This window comes from Homalodisca vitripennis, chromosome 2 (genome assembly GCF_021130785.1).
Source record: "Homalodisca vitripennis isolate AUS2020 chromosome 2, UT_GWSS_2.1, whole genome shotgun sequence".
In the NCBI taxonomy this organism is placed as follows: domain Eukaryota; kingdom Metazoa; phylum Arthropoda; class Insecta; order Hemiptera; family Cicadellidae; genus Homalodisca; species Homalodisca vitripennis.
Window position 1 is genome coordinate 216487232 of NC_060208.1, and position 18667 is coordinate 216505898.

The 18667-nt window shown below is 32.9% G+C and overlaps 1 protein-coding gene across 3 annotated transcripts in view; it reads left to right on the top strand.

The window, feature by feature from the left end:
• Nucleotides 1-9330: 9330 nt before the first annotated feature.
• Nucleotides 9331-18667, top strand: part of LOC124355405 (S1 RNA-binding domain-containing protein 1) — a 64048-nt gene continuing 54711 nt past the window's right edge. Inside the window, exons 1-3 of one of the 3 annotated variants that reach the window (XM_046806535.1) lie at nucleotides 9331-9389; nucleotides 12883-13042; nucleotides 15126-15544. In XM_046806535.1, coding sequence (XP_046662491.1) covers nucleotides 12910-13042; nucleotides 15126-15544 — 552 coding nt within the window. In that variant the 5' untranslated portion in view covers nucleotides 9331-9389; nucleotides 12883-12909. The other 2 variants (XM_046806534.1, XM_046806536.1) reach the window with 2 other exon arrangements.

Genomic DNA, 18667 nt, shown 5'->3' on the forward strand with positions numbered 1-18667 from the left:
ATACTTTCAGGCTTCTGTTCATTAAACCGGGTTTCATATTAGTGTTTAAATGATAAAAGTCTCCACACCAAGTCACAATAAAATGTTTTTTGGGTTGGGATAATAGGGATACATTTGTTAATTTATCGCATGTTTGAGTATTTTATATGTTAATTGGGTTTGTTTACAGATTTATTTATTCTGCTATTTTCTCTAAAATTTACTTTTAAGACCAATGTAAAAATATTCGATTGGTCTTAGCTCAGCCAAATTCCAAAGTAGTGAAAAGGACCATCTCGGACTCAGTGTTCCTCATATAAAAATGAAGCTTCATGCACAATTTCTATTCCATAGGTCAGTTCCTTTCCGAGATATCGCGCGGATAAACAAACAGACACAATTGTTTACCCGCCCCCCCCCCGAATAGTAATAATAGTATATAATAAATCACGTAGTAGATAATTCCAATACCATTCAAATTATTCCTAGGCTGAAAGTTGAACTGTTTAAATGGCAACACATCACTGATCTGAGGCCCCCACTTGGGCGACAAGCAATGTCATTGATTTCAAAATTATGATTAGTTACAAAATGTAGCATCAAAAATGTTTTATATGTGTTGATCCTCATTTTTTTTTAAGTTGTGGTTATTTTTATGTTATTCCAAATATAAATTTCGGTTTCTTTAATATTTGACCCTTCTTTAGTTGTAAATATACAATTTTGGTTAGTAAAATACAAAACTAAATTCACCATTTTTTAAACAATTAATAATTTTGAAACTAACTATTCCAATATTATTTTAATTCAGACTTGAACTGAAATAGTCAATGAACACATTCTATCTTTCATATAATACCACGTACTTCATTCGTACTGAGCTTACCATAAGGGCAAACGCGCACTAGCACGGCCAAGACCAAGACCAAGACCACGACCAAGAACGTGCAGCCAGGACAACCTGAAATGATGTGGAGCAACGCGCACTAGTCAGACCAAGACACGACAAACGCAAGACAGACGCACGACCACAGCTGTACGCTCTGGCCGCACAGACCAAGCGCGAGACCAGCTTGACGTTGCGGCCAGACTTCCATGAGCTGTTAAGGTAAACGCGCACTAGCACGGCCAAGACCAAGACCACGACCAAGACCAAGACCAGTACTGGTCTGGAACAGCACGGCCACAACCTCGACCAAGACCAAGACAGTTTTGTAATGTACTAAACAGACAACAGTCAGTCTGAAAAATGGATGTCGAGGAAATAGCAGAGGCCGTGTATGTGTACCGTAAATATGTAAATGGTAAAAAAAAAAACACTGTTGTACAGACATCGCCACCGAATAGCAATGTTATTTCTTCCCATTTTTCCTTCTTCATTATTCTATTGGCATAATCATCTGATGAAAAATCCCACAAACAAGGCCTTTCCTTTACCTACCTCCTGTGTCAAACACTGATTCTGTTGCCATTTTACAATAATGTCTACTAAACTTCACAAATCATAAACAACTCAATCGCACACACAACCTCTCTCAACTATTCCTGGTCGCAGACTGGCCGTAGGCAGTGCGCGTTGTTCTATAAGGGCAAACGCGCACTAGCACGGCCAAGACCAAGACCAAGACCACGACCAAGAACGTGCAGCCAGGACAACCTGAAATGATGTGGAGCAACGCGCACTAGTCAGACCAAGACACGACAAACGCAAGACAGACGCACGACCACAGCTGTACGCTCTGGCCGCACAGACCAAGCGCGAGACCAGCTTGACGTTGCGGCCAGACTTCCATGAGCTGTTATAGAACAACGCGCACTGCCTACGGCCAGTCTGCGACCAGGAATAGTTGAGAGAGGTTGTGTGTGCGATTGAGTTGTTTATGATTTGTGAAGTTTAGTAGACATTATTGTAAAATGGCAACAGAATCAGTGTTTGACACAGGAGGTAGGTAAAGGAAAGGCCTTGTTTGTGGGATTTTTCATCAGATGATTATGCCAATAGAATAATGAAGAAGGAAAAATGGGAAGAAATAACATTGCTATTCGGTGGCGATGTCTGTACAACAGTGTTTTTTTTTTTACCATTTACATATTTTACGGTACACATACACGGCCTCTGCTATTTCCTCGACATCCATTTTCAGACTGACTGTTGTCTGTTTAGTACATTACAAAACTGTCTTGGTCTTGGTCGAGGTTGTGGCCGTGCTGTTCCAGACCAGTACTGGTCTTGGTCTTGGTCGTGGTCTTGGTCTTGGCCGTGCTAGTGCGCGTTTACCTTTAGATCGGATTTCAGACATTTCGAGATGGCAAGAAGATGAACAATAATTGTTTTCGTTAAGTGTTACGAATGACAGAAGCTCTTGACGTTTCGATTATTGATATTTGCCTTCTTCTTCATGTGTCACATCTTAAGATATTAGATCTTAAGATCAAACCATTCAAACACAGGACGATGAACACAAAATTGATAAAGTTTACAATTAAAAAGTTATACACCAAAGACAGTTGATGTGTGTAATTTGATGTAAAAAAAAGAAAAAGAACGACGACACTTCATTGATATTCCGCTGGAACCAATATATCTACTACTGTATAAGCGCGCTTGCTATATTTGTATGGTGTGTGTCATAGTTTTCCGTATTTGCTTGTCTAGACGTGATGCGGAGTTCAGGTATCTTTATATTCGTGGTTTTTACTTTCCTGAGATTATTGCCCAATTTCAATTATTTACAATTGTATGCTTAATATTGTGTTTTAAGATTTGACAACTGAAGATGAATACTGACCCCAGTTCTCGAAACGTTAGGCTATACCTCTACCATCGTTATGGTTACAAAAGGAATAACAACGTTTCGAGGATTGGAATATATCCTCTTCGTGAGTTGGATATGGTAATAGTACATACAAAAATAAAGAACAGAAAGAAGAAAAGAAGGGAAAGAAAAGGGTTCAAACATACCCAAAAGCTGCTCGGAATCTAGTCCAGGCGTTGTTACTGCAGAGAATGCAAGTTCTGAGCACAAGTCACGAGTACGAGAAACACAATCACACATCACACAGGTACGGATCAAAGTAGGATATCAACACGAAAATCATTGTTTCAGATGACAAAGAAAGAGCCGACATCGATTTTCGAGCTTTGGTGTGTTTGAACCCTTTCTTTCCATTTTTTTGTTCTTTCTATTCTTTATTTTTGTATGTACTAATACCTCCCTCACCTGACGAAGAGGATAGATTCCAATCCTCGAAACGTTATGTTATACCTTTTGTAACCATAACGATGGCAAATATGCAAAATTCTATTATCTTGTCAAACCTTCCATCGTCAAAAGAAAATTTTAAACAAAGAAGCTATATACCTCTGTTATTGTAACACAACTAGGGCAAACTTCCATAATTCTATTATTCATTCAAAGTTTAAGGTTAGATTATTTTGACAGCCTGTACCGACAGTGTCAAGGTCACTTACGACCATCTCGGTCTTCGCCCATGGTAGATCTGCGGGTACGTTTCCTCTGTATTCAACACAGAGCTTCCAACTCATTAGTAGACAACATTCTGAGATGGCAAAGCAGGTTAACAATCACGCAACATCTCATACAGTTCCGTTCCTCTTCTCTTATGTTATTCCGATTTGAAAATTAGCAATTCAAATTCTGAATTGGGTTAGTAGATGGCATATGTATAAAATGACGAATTACTAACCATAGTTATAATTGATAAACTCATGCACAGACAACTTAATCCTAGACTGGTGTTTGTTTTACGACCAGTTAACAAAATAACCCTAATCCTGTCTGTGACCGTTGCACTTTTTATCAGTACCAGCGACCTTGTACTGTATCGACTCTCCCCCTTATTCTGTTTGATAAGATCCTGCCACATGCCAGTGGCCCATGAGGACGGGCAGAATAAGGCTTAAGAAAAATGTCAGGCCTGTGTTGTTCTACATTTCGGTAAATGATATTTTATGAATTTAAACGTACGAAGGCACTGTGAACTTGTTCAAGAGCGACTTCTGTGTTCTTTGTTCTCGTGCTTAATGCAGTACAGGTTCATAATTACGCGTTTAACATCTTTCACTAAACAAAGATTTAACATTCATTTTACACAAAGTTTTTACTTTTATTCGTTGTGTGTACAACACCAATTACGAAATTGGTCAAAATTAGCTTCATTACTATTGCAACGTTCATTCCTATGAGTTATTTTAAAACGTAGAAATTGCAAGTATTTCTATATATTTTAAGTAATAAGTAATAACTAAAAACTATCTTACTCTTAGAGCTGTAGTTCCCAAATTGACTGATGGGTCGGCCTCCGCCCAAACTTTCTAGTATGTAACTCAACCCATTTAACTACTAACGAGTATACAAAAAGACAATAAAGAAAACATTCACAGAGTTATTTCCACCAGTCCGGAAATATTGCATTTACGCTCAGACAATAAAACTAATTTAATCTGCGACTCTTCTCCAACTACTCCGAGACAATTTAGCACAATCTACAAGTTGTTTTTATTTTTTAGTTTAAGATTTTCTATTGTGTGTTGAGTTGTGTGTGTTGAAGTTAATGGTGTACTGAGTTGTCTAACAAATTATTTTATTATCCAGTTAGTGCTTCCAGAAAACGTTTTAGATTTTAAATTATACAGTAGTATGTTTCAATAAAATTGTAAATACGTAATTAGCTGAACTTCAGTGAAATCTAACACTAAATTGTCTTGTTTCTGGCAACATTTCTATTCTGTCTGTCTGTCTGTCTAAGTGTCTGCACGACAAGCTTGTAAAAAAATTCAAGATTGAGCTAAAGAACTTTTTGGCCTTAAATTGTTTCTACAGTGTAGAAGAATTTTTTTGAATGTTGTGCGAGCACTTTAAACAACCCACCGTGACCCTTTCCTAGGGCAGTTTGACCTGCAGAAGCCCAGTTTGGGCCAACTCCTGCGGAATTAGAAGAAGAAGAAGAACAATATCTCGAGAAAAAACTGACCTACAGATTTGAATTTTCACAGGAACCTTCATTTTTATGAAGGCAACATCGAATTAAATTATATTGCATGCCAATTTATAGAATTTGACTGAGAGTTAGCGAAAATCTTTACATTGGTCTAGTTAATACCAACGAGAAAATTACAGACACAACAAACTACACAATTACAGATTTGTTAACAAACTAAATACAATATATGACTATAACACATAATACTATAACATATATGTCATATGAAAGTTTAGTATGTGTTATAGTAACACATGTATAAAGTTACGTTGTTACAATATAATGATGAGTATTCCTCCATATGATTCGGTTGGTCGTCATTAAAGCATGTCACTCAGTAGGCTACCAAAAGTTCTATTTTGTCTCTCTGGGAGCTGTAAAAATTTATTTTCTGACTGATATTATGTACATCTGTAACTTCGAAGGACATGTGGAGAATGAAATGAGCTATAGACTTATAATTTTGTATGAAAATTCACCAAAACCTGTAACTCTAAATGTGCTATGGCATACTTCTACTCTGATTATATATCACAGGATTTTTTTATAAATCGCATAAATGTTACATCACATACAAAATATGTTTCACAATATTCTTCCTAGAATCATATTTGATTACAATTTTGTGTACAAATGAAACTGAAATTGTAACGATCAGAGAAATTCTAGACTATCTAGATTTTACTGGACTATATGTGTGGAAATTATTAGCGTAAATTGGCTTATTAACTGAGGGGATGTCAATGCATGTGGTGTAATGTATATAGGGGTGTACTGAATACAAGAGTGTACTGTATGTAGGGGTTTACTGTATATAGGGATATACTGTGTATATGGGTATAGTGTATATAGGAGTGTACTGTATATAGGTGCAAACTGTATATAGGGGTGTACTGTATATAGGGGTGTACTGTATATAGGGGTGTACTGTATACAAGCGTGTACTGTACATATGGTGTACTGTATACTGGAGTGTACTGTACATATGGTGTACTGTATACTGGAGTGTATTGTATATAGTGGTGTGCAGTATAGAGGATTTACTGTATTAGAGGTGTACTGTATACAGGAGTGTACTTTATATAGGAGTGTACTGTATATAGGCGTGTACTGTATACAGGCGTGTACTGTATACAGGCGTGTACTGTACATAGGGGTGTACTGTATATAGAGGTGTATTGTATACATGATTGTACTGTATATAGGGAGTTGAGAATAGTTTGGTTCTTGCACGATAAAATAGAATCCTATTAAAATTAATATTAGCTTACTAATAAACAAACTATACAAATTTAAAATAACATTCGTAGGGGTTTTTTCTTGTTCCCACTTTTATTTTTCCTCAAAGTGGGGTTGATTTTACTAATCCCTCCCGCATTTACGCCAATGGTGGAAATTATTAAATAAAATCTCTAGTGTGAAAATTTCATTATATCGCCCATATACCCCATACGCCATAATATAAGTACTTTTCTAATGTCTCAAAATTAACGTTAATTGTTCGCTATTTGCAATGTTGTCATAAACAACATTGTCATAACACGTTAATATGTTAATGTCGCTTTATTGACCTGGATGATACCATTTGAACTGCATCAAACAATTCCTGTTTCGAAGTTCGCTTCAATTCCGCTGCAAGCAGCACGAGCTAGTGACGATGTCGTTAATGCAGTTTTTAAAACATCCCCATTACATAACATCGAATTTTCGTTTGACCTCATTAATGAAATGTTATATAAATCAATATGAAAATAAATATAGTAATTAGAAACTTTACATAAAAATACAATTTTAAACATGTTCTTAATTACTTTAATCACAAAAAGGGGTGATTTATTGATAGCACATCTCATAAACATATCAAATATTTCATGCGGACAAAAATATTTCATATGTTTTTGTCCTTTTTTATATGTCCATTTTATGTGTGATTGAAATTACGTGAATATTTATTAGTTCAATTTTTGAATGGTTAAAATAATATTATTTACTACTGCTCGTTTTAGTACTTTACCCAACAATTAAAATAGTATTAATCTAGGTTTGATGGAAACTTAAACTATAGACCACCATTTCGAATAGTGTTACTATAGAAATGTTTATTTTCACCGTTCTTCTAACATGAATACTTTAAAATGAGACGCTAGTATTGTATGTTTGGGTGAGCTTCAATGTGTATGAATGGCTAGGAAGAATATGACGCTTGCAACACAATTGTAAAATTGTAACAAATGCAATAAAGAATTTATTTATTTATTTATTTAAAATAATGGCACGCCTTCTCTCATTTTTGGGATAAAATTACTCAATAAAAAAGGAACAAGGTTTATGGAAGAGCAAAACTATGGACATCAACCACGTGTAGGTTAATAATAAATAATAACGACGCGAATTTACACTCGAAATTATTTACATTTAAAAGGTAGAGCTAGCCTGTCATTTCCTTCCTGATCCAAGTTGTGCTGTAAAGAAATCTGTAGTACAAGTTACAAACATCTGGGTGGTTATCACAAGATTACTACAGTAACACAAAATGATGAAAAGAAAAGGTTAGTGGTACTGATATAAATAATGTCATTCCAGAGCCCAATACTATTAAAAATACACCTCTCATTCTTACATCGTGGCAACAAGACAAAATTGAGAATGTGAACATGTCAGATATTAAATTTGGTATCCTTAGACATTGTGAACGGTATATTTACAGTATTTGAAGGAACAATATATATATATATATATATATATATATATATATATAATTATATACAGATTGTTCCCCTCAGTATTTTGGGAGGAATGATTTTGTTTAACATTAGTTGGGTTGTCTCGTCTATAATGATCCTGATTGGATTCCAAAGTCTTCTTTCTAACGGGACGGAATTGTTTGTTTTGTATTTTTCCATACACAGGACAACCTTTGTAGTTAGCCGGATGCTCACTAGAGCACAAAACGCAAGAAGGGGGTACTGTTGAAGGTTTATTGCGTACCTTTGTATCATGTTCCTGGGAACATTTAGCACAACGAAATGTATTTTGGCAATATTATTTAGTATGTCCATAACGTTGGCAACTTTTACATTGAACAACATCCTTCTTTTTATTAGGTAGTTGAAAGAAAACTTTAGCGTTTAGTAAATACTGAATTTGAAATAGAAAATATCTAACACGAAATATATCAAGATTTTAATTGAGTTAGTAGTGCTTTAGCGCTGTGTAAACCAGAAAACCGAAATGGTAGTCACTATAGCTTAACGTGTTTCATCGAATTTATAACTATCTGAAGTTCGTTACTATCGAGCAATGTCGAAAAATAACGATTGCAACACACTGCTCAATGTGAAGAGAAACGCCGCTTGAGCTTAGTTGGGTTGACTACTGAGGCCTTATATTCTGATAGATATTATGTCCAAATATTGTTTTAACATATTTTTACAGTAGTCACCACCACCAGACGTGTCAATCATGTGCTACTTTGCGATTGGCTATTACTCTGTAATTTAGAATGGGGTTAGTTCTGTCACTATGTTATATGCAGTTCTTGTAGTAGTAATAATAATAATAAAACGTCTTTATTGCGTTCACAATAATTTAAGAAAAATTGTAGTCTCCTAACGTATTTCACGTAGGAAGTTACACTTTTAAACAAATTTATATTTCTACAAATTGCAATTGAATTGTGATGCTAGCTTATGTATGTATTAAACTGGCTCGTTTTATAAATCTTTTGGGTATCCAAGTGCACAGTCAATTTTGCATATTGCAACAGCAATGTAACATTTGGCCTATGGAATCTGACTATTTGACTTAGTCCTTATCAACCAGAAAATACGCTTTGCAGAATATTCCGAGATACTATTGGGGGCTGGCCCTTTTATTAATTAGGTACCTTTACCATCAGCATTTCATCTTTGTTTGTTTTGTATATGTCGGAAGCCTAAGAAAGCTTGGAATCTTGGCGCAGTGAATCATCATCGTAGAAAACCAGCGAAAAACTACATTGACATCTCGTATCTTTAATCTAATTATTATCAATGTGTTACAGACTATGAACATGTTAGATGTGTACTAAATAGATGTGTAGGCTACTAAATAGATGTGTACTAAATATTAATGGTCTCTGACTGACGCAACCAGCATTTTCTAATCATGCCTCTGTTTAAAATGTTTTTAACTTACAGTGGTATCACCGATTCAAACTTTCTGGTGACTAATGACGGATAAAGTGTCAAAGGTATTGTACGTATATAAATTACGGTATTCGCAATCATATATGTTTCATTCTACTACATTCCTAAGGTAATTTAGGTTGTAGGTTGGCATCAACTGAACTTGTTCAGTTTGAACTTTGTTTTGTTGTCTTTTTCAGATTTTTGTTGTATCGCTTGTTTTTTTACATAATTTTAAAAGTAAGTACATTCTATTCAATTAAACTAACTTATTAATTTTAATTTTAAATATAAAAACTTCATATTTTTATTATTTGCACTAATATCTCTATCTGTGTAATAATGTAAACATAGTATCGAATTTGACATTCTCCCTGAATAAAGATCGACATCACTGATTCTGTCTGCTGCTACTGCTTCTAGAGTTTGACATCAAACCGTGAATATTGCTGGTTAGTTAGTTCTCATTACAAGTGTAATTTAATTAAAGGTAAGGCCAGTGACTTTTTATCAGTTTCCAATGGAATAATAGTTCTAAATTTTGCTAAATATTTGAACTAACTAGATTTATAAGATTTACAAATGTTGTTTGAGGCATTCGAGGTTAAGGCAATATTGGCGGGACTCCATTACAGTACCATGAAGGCTGGAAGCTTGCTTGTATTGACAAATGTGTAGGCCTATTTCTCGATTTTCATTGCTAGAAGTGGCTAAATTGCCATTTTCTCTGTCGCTATTCATGATTAAAGCCTTATTGCCTTGCATTTAGATATTCTAAAGCTAATTTGTAATATCTAAGCAAAAACTTTTTCACTAAAGATAGTTGTAGTAGGCTTCTTCAATAAAAACAAACTTCTTTCAAGGACCTCTACATCCAAGTGTTCTTTATTAGTGTATTTTAATAAATGAAATAACAATTTAATTGATGTTCCTTCAATATAATATTTATAATTTTCTGATTTATCCATATAACATGTATAAAGGCATAAGTAATATTTTTAAACCCCCAGTAATAAGTTGGAACATAGGCTATGGACATTTTTAGGATGTTTATATACTAATCATTATCATTATCATCTGTATTTACTTTTTACAGATCAATCAAAAGTTTTTAGGCTAGATAGCCTAAGTGTTTTCAGTGAAAGTTTCATTATAAAATCATTTTAAAATTGGTATATTCATAAACTATACTCTATAGGTCTATGCAAACCATCAAAATCAAACAAGGTGGTCTAGATTAATAATATTTGGGAATATAATATATTGTTGTGAGTGTGCTGGTATATATATATATATAGCATCACACTCACCCAGCAAGTGAGAGATCCGGGTTTGAGTCCCTGCGAAGCAAGTACTTTTTGTGATTCAATGTTTATATAACCTAACAATAAGTGGCAATCATGTCAATCGAATTATCAATATTTCTAATTATCTCAACTACTATTCCGAACAATAAAAACCTGTGTTGAACCAAAATTCATTATAGATATTTCAAATTATAGTAAAGCCCAGCTAGGCTTTGTTCTTATGTCTAATAAAAGTAATAATTTAATGATGAATTAAGTCAAATTTCCAGGAGCAAAAAACATGTCAGAGTTAATATGCATCACATATTTCTTGATCTCAGCTTGTGCAAGCATAGGCTACTTCTAAACAAACCGAACGAGCTTGTTGTTGTTGTGTGCTTGCTTATGCGCTGGCAGATTTCGTTAAAAAAGTACCACTCGAATTTTTATCAAAATGACATATTAGCTAGGTGGTATCTTGTACAGTTTTTGAATAACTATACTGGTTTGTTTGTTATTTTGCAACAGGCGCCATTCATTTAAAGCTAATCACACCACTATTTTTATAAAATTGTTCTTCTATTTATTACAACATATTTGTAAAGTTCAGTATCTGCAACTTTACTACCTAGTTCTAGAAATAATAATTTTTTTACAAAGTGACGGCTAGCGACTAAACCACACATTTCTTGACCTATGTTTATAAAACCATTTTTGTTTTGATTGATGTATGTACTATCAACCACAGAATTTTGTGACACCCTTTTGTGAACAATCTGTATATGTGTATCTATTTGAATGTAACAAACATAGCTGTGTAAAAATTACTATTTTGAAAGATAAATATTCTGACAACTTGTGACAAAAATCACATGTTCATTACTTTTGTACCTTTGCGGATGCAGTATAATAAGCGGCCACCAACACAACCAAATCATGATTATTGATTTAAAATATCCATACTATTGAATACAAAATTTGTCCTATAGATATTCACAATTAATCATTGCCAGCTGTTTTTATTTTATTTATGGCCACAGTATAAATAGCGGCCACCCACTCAATCGGGTGATGATTATCGATTTTAAATATTGATATTATTGACATACTACATTTGACATAGATATTCATGATTAATCATTGTCGGCTTTCTTTATTTAGACTAGTAACGTAAGTACAAGCTGTTGTTATTTTGTTTATGTTGGAGATGGTTAGTGACAAATACAAGAACAATGGCGATGAATATATGCAGATATTGGCTCAAAATGTTTTTATAAACAAAGAAATCTTTAAAAACTGGTCTAAGAAGTGAGTCCATTGCTAAGCATCTTGCAAAATATATGTATCGACGAGAAATCATGATCATTGGTGGTGATCCATTCAAGTATTTTTGAAACGCTATCAAATATGTCTACTCTGTGAAGTAATAGTACTATGTGACTCAAGAGTACTTTAAATACCATTTAGTTATATTGTATCGTTAAAAAAAACTAATTTCTTTTACATATAAAAATATAGTTTCTCTATATTAACATTTTTTTAAGCCTCAAACTTAATTCAATTCAACATCATCCGTTCAAAATTTATTCAAAGTAAAAACATATTTGGAAATAAATTCAAAACTAAAATTATTTTTTATTAACTAATGGCGGCAGGAACAGTGACGTACACCTTGTTTTTGTTTCACAATTAGTCACGTTTATCCTTCAAAAGAAATAAGTAAATGTTATTGTTTTGTTGTAATTGTATTTTAATTTGTAAATTATATTAATCTTATGTATACATTAATTTCTATGATTGAAGACTAGCCAAACCATATTGTTCTTTGAAATATCTTTTACGTTATTTAGTCTGACATTTTGCTTTCAGTTCTTTGGATGGTCATGAGTATCGATGATTCCATACCATTTGATAATCATCATACGATTGTGTTGGTGACCGCTTATTTTACTGCAGCACATTTATGTTGTAAGTAAGCTAGTGACACCGGCAATAACAATGCGATGAAAAAGCAGTTTGTATGGAGGAGATGGAAACTAGGTGAAAATCAAATAGTGTTGTTCCACCCCGCACTCTGGTAAAATAGAAAAACATCCCTTGAGATAGTATCCAAGTTTAAGCTTAGTTCATGTGAGCATTTGTAAAGGTTATCTCTAACTTTGGTACTACTAGTAACATTTTTGTGGTAACCTAATCTAAACCTACTTATATATCGGGTAATAACGAGAAGTAGATGGGGACAGAGTGGCCTACATGTTACTGACATTGCCTCCATTTGGCTAACTTTTCTTGATAGCTGCACCAAGGCAAACTCAACATTAACGTCGAAAATACAATCCACTTTAACCAGAAGACCTCATACACGTGCAAAGCGTATGAAATTGCGTGCGAATCTGCTGGTAACTGCTAGTTTTGTAATAATATTAACAATTGTATTACTTTTTCAGGTAAAGCAATAGCAAATTTGGTCTGACATGGATCCAGCAAATTCTGATGAAGACAATCATGATTCAACCGACTCAACATCGCTGCCAACGAATGATGTAAAAGTGGAAAAGTCATCAGCAAATAGTGAGAAAGCTATCAGATTACGAGCAAAACCTGATAGTAAGTTATCTTAAACATAAACTTAGCTATGATGGGAAGGATTGATTTAATGTGAATGATTAGTTAAGCTACATTTCACCTTCTACTCACTCAGTACAGTGTCTGAGCTCTAGCAATGTCACAGACTTCATTCCGTGTCCGTCTGAAGAAATAAAACAAAGTCGATGACGGACATTTAAAATAATCTCTGCATTGTTTCTACATCAGAGACACCTAGACTACAAAAGGTTTTGGTCTGGTTTACCCACCAGCCATCCAGTATAATCCAGATGAGGTGTTCTTATTCTTTCATTTTTTGGATGATGAATCTACAGTCATATCGCTTGTTATCAATTTTTCGCCTGTAAACAGATCAAAATTGAAAAATGTATACCTATTGAGAAAAATACAGTGACAACCTTTTGAATTTCTAACAGAATTTAACCGCTTAACAAATTAGTTAGTAGCTATTTCTGTTGTTTTCCTCTTTTAATTGGTATTAATTCAATTATCTTATTAACATTAAGATGCCTCTTTTTGGCTTTTTTAAACTAAAACATGGTATTTGTAATCCTAAATTTAGATCCCAAATCTCTGACAAATAACTGTGTTTTAAATCATTTACAATATTTATTTTAAGTTAAAAAACAATAAATATCATAAACAATCTGTTATGTAACCTATGTTGCACAAAACTTAGAGCAAGTTCACGCAATAATGGTCTGATGCTTCTGATTCACCCCCTCTACATCCAGCCAGGGTTACATGTGTAGAACATGACTTGATCCTGACTTACTGTACATGCGCGTTAATGCAACAGTGGTCGTGCTACCCCCTCCATTTTCAGTACAGTAATCAAACAGAGGTTGCTTTCTGAACAGCCCTTGTATAATTAGCGGAGTATTAGATCAATAAAGAATGTCTTGTAGTAGATGAATAAAAAAAAATTGTCATATGATGAACAAAACAGATATTGGCAGTGAATCATTAACTACTGTATGGGTGATGTACTATAATTAGTGTGAAGTATGTTAATACCAGATACCGTAGTAGACACATGATAAACAATTATTGTGTTGAACAAAAAGGATGTTGGCTGTGAATGATATGACGATTACTGAAACATGTGAAATAGTGTTATAGGTATCTTTACCCACTCACAGCCAATGTCCACTTTTTCATCAACATGATCATTGTGCAAAATATTGACTCAAAAAGTACTCGTAAAAAACATTCACATGACAAAATTTCATCCTTTAGTGCGGGACTTGCCCTGAACCGGAGTATACCCAGCCACTCCAGTTGTTTTTGCCTACCATCTTGAGTCAGCAAACTGGTCTTTGTTGGTTGTTATTATTTTAAGTTACATTTTAAAATATAGTAATCAAATAACTGTATAAAATGATAGGAACACTTATTACATTACTGTCGTTTTCTAAATGTTTGCATATAATAAAAATACATTTTAATAATTAAGACAGGTGCAAAGCTCAATTTCACACGAGGCACGTTATCCTGCACTAATATCTTTAAAACTAATTCTTAACAATTTGTAATGAATACAGTGTAAATAATCTTGAGCCATTCTAAACAGAAGCGATCATTGCACTCTATATTGTTGAAACGATTAGCTAATTTAATCATTTGTTTGGTTTAAAAAATCAGCTAGATAAAATATCTTAGTAATAGCAATAAGATAGAAAAAGTTGTCCTCCATCAAGTGAGGCAAATAACAGCTTGAAATACATTCAATTGCCATCGATGCAAGGCTTAGAAATACTGTACTGTCTACAGAACTGCACTCATATCACACATGTTAAAGGGTGTGATATGTGTTATGTTAAAGGGTTAAGTGCTTTTATGTCAGTTTTGTCACTAATACTTTATACTGGTTTTCTCATGAAGCATAATAATGCCTGTATATTAACGTTTAATATCCAACTATAAGATGTATTCATAATAACATTATCAAATTTAACACAGTTTTTTATAGATTGATTTTAAGTATATCTTAAATTAGATGAGATTGTTTTGAGGACATGTATTGCATGTTAAAATGAATTTTCAAATTTTTCGCAATTTTGATACAACTTTTTATTTTCAGTTCCTGTAATGTTTTCTGACAGTGAAGATTCATTTGATGGTTACTATTCTAAAAAGAGAAAAAACGATTCAGAAAGTGAAGATGATTGGGCACCCAAAAAAGGTAAAGCTGCCTCACCCAAGAAGAAAGTAAAAACAGAAAAACCGCCCAGAAAGCCTAGAAAACAGAGAGAGTCAAAATCAAAAACACCAAAAGAACCTAAGCCCAAGAAGGAGAAAGGAACGCCCAAACCGAGGAAGCCGAGAGGAAAGAAAGCAAAAGAGGTGAAAGAGGAGAACTCGAATGATGCATCAGACTTAAATGATGAACCAGACCCGCCCCCTGAGAAGAAAACGGAGGAGGAAGTGGACGGAGAAGGTGATGTTGATGGTGATAACGACACAGCTGAGGAGAGCAACCCACCGTCGGCCGAGTACAGTGTAAGTTCGTCGTAATTAAGTCCTCTCGTGAAGGGAAGTGTTGACTTTTACAACTTTCCTAATAATTGTTAGTCATTGAATTAATTAACAATTAGCAGTTGACCTGCTGATTTAATCGTGACTGTACAAATTTAAAATTTTAGGAAATGACATAGTTTTTATAAGAAACCCTCTTATTAAATGAACAGTATTCCTGTTGAAATATTCCTTGCAACTCAGGAGCAAATACGTTTAAGTAAGTAAAAGTAAATTGTTTGTTATATCTCACTGTACCTGCTGACAGTTCTTTTTCCCAGTTTCTTGTGTATTAGATAAGCAATCTTTCACAAGAGAATATTATGTCTTCACATAAGTATTTCATTTATTGAGTGAATCACCCATCAACAGATAAGTTTTGTTATTTTCCTTACTATTCGTTTAGAAAATCTTTTTGAATATTTATGTAAATATTTTGTTATTATTCTAATCTAAAATATTACAATTACAAAGAAGTTGCAACTAATCTCTAATATACCCAATGAAATTTAGAAACCTGTCGACAGATACTTGGTTTGAAATTATCATTATTGTTTTATTTGCTTGTAATAAAATTAACCTCATTAAACAGTATTTATTAATATTTTTTCCAAAATATTAACGAGAAAAGTGGCTTTGAGAAAATAGCGAGAAACATTTTCCTGATGATACCTATGCAGCATCTGTTATAAAACACAAATTATAGTTTCCCTGTGTTTGATATAGCATACACAGCATGTCATACTGCCAACAAAATTCAATTCAAATATAACTGTGGTATTACCCAGTTGAAATAGGACTGTATAATTTAACGGTTGTTTCATTTATAAAATAAATATTAGAACTTTCCATATATTACCAGAAAAAAATAAAACTGCCTGATTTATGTTTTAGTTTATTACAACCGAAGGATACAGTATTCAAAAGGCATTTATAACTGGCCAAAAGTTATCCTGCACTTTAAAAAAATATTATTTTATAACAGTCCTGTTTTACTTGTCAAATTGGTAGGCCTATTTCTTTACTTTGCATAAGACAGACATGTTTTGGCTTGATGTTATGATACAATAGGCCTTCAAACACATTTGTATTATTTATAAGATTAAAAATAATATTTGTATTTCGTATTAAGAAAACCCAAGACAGATTTTACAATTTGTAAAACCATTTAAACATTTTAATTCTATTTTATTATTTGCGTGACCTATTGTTGCTTAGTCATACTGCAAGAAATTAAGTGCTGAATAAAAAGTAAATTTTCCCCAAAAATATTTACTGTGTTTCAAAAATTGACTTGATTTATTATATTATATATAAAATCATGCAGATAGAATCACAATAATTTTTTGAATAAGGTATGAATAATATCTACTTGAAAAAATAAATAATGAATTGGTAGATAGTGTAGATCTAGCAGTAGGTTGCAATATCTCTTTAAATATATTTTCAAATTAATTATCACCTTCGCGACGGCGTAACCCACCAGTGGGTTATGCTGTCTATTAGAAATGTCATGTCCCACTGGTCGAACAATGGTTCTCGAATACTCTCTTAATATTAACCGGCTACATTTTATACATTAAAATATGTTTATGGGCTCTTATTTATCACTCCAGAACATGTTTATCTAAAAAAATGTATGGGCATTTTTCATTTTTGGTCGAAATTGCACTGTAATTTTAAAAAGTACTGTAATTTCTGTTGTCACAAAGTGTTAACGTAGTGTTAAGTCTGTTCTGCTGGAAAAACCTACAACTATACTAGCAAAAGAATATACTGAAAAAGTATTACATTATTTAGAAGTTATTAGGTTGGATCAGGTGTATTTTGGTCATTGGTAACTCACAAAAAAGATTATATATTTCTGGTAGATTTTAACTGTACCTATCACACCTGTTCAAATCTACTTTCTGTAACTGTAACAAACTTTTTTTTTAATAACCATTGAATAGTAAAACGAGTTCTTTTATTATGTACAATAAAATATGTCTGGATTTCAACTACCATATCCCAGGGAATATACTATATGTTTAGAGGAATTAAGCAAAACTATTTAGTGTGATACAAATTGTTTAGCACACTCCAGCATTACTTGATGAATTGATACCAGCTACCAACTAAACTTTAAATATAGTTAATTTTGGTTTATTCTGACAAATTCACGGGGCTGGAATGAAAAAGGTGAGCTGTACTCAGATGTATAACGTGACTTCGTTATATGTAACCTTATATTTCCTAGGGCAAATATATTTTATGTGTAGGAAAAGTAACAATATAACTGTAATCTAACCCAAGTTAAATTTTAACAGAAAACTGTGTAAGTTCAGTGTTTACTGTGGTCTCGTAGACAAGTCAATTAATTATCCAAATTGTACCTTTGGCAGCTATGCTTTTTATAACTATACAGATAAAATAGAATCAATGTTCCTTTCTTTTTTTTTAAGAAAAGTAATGTAAAGTCCACTCTCATTTAAAAATAATTGTGTATTTTTAAAAAGCATTGTTGATAATAAGTACATTTAACATTAACATGAAACAAAAAAAAGAGTGATGAAGAATCAACAAAAGTTTACTGTAATGAATAAACTTCATGCTAAAGCATGGTATGTCAAATGCAATTATTGCTTATTTCTTTTTAAGGCAGCTTTTAATTTTTTTAGTGTTCAATATTTCAGTATCTGTTTAAGAATTAAAAATCAATTAATGTTGGTAATTTAGCAGTAAATCTATATTCTCTGATTTAAAATATTTATTGCTCAAATAATTAAGTTAATTATATCTTTTAGTCCTTTTAGAAGCATTAACTAAAATGTGAAAAACTTAAGAAGTTTTTTTTATTATTTAATAATAGTGTTAACATCAATGATAAAAAAGTAAATAAATGCTCCTGTTTAATATAATGTAATGTTGTGTTTTCTTAAAGGAATAATCAAATAATACTTCTAGATATAATAAGATATTCAAATTTATTATTATAATTTGGGAATGGTGAAGCTATTGTTACTAGAGTAGTATGGGAAACCAGATGATCACCCTTGTTTGTCAATGTTTTTCCTCAAAAACGTATTGTGCATATTAATGTTGAATCTCAAAAGTATTATAGATGTT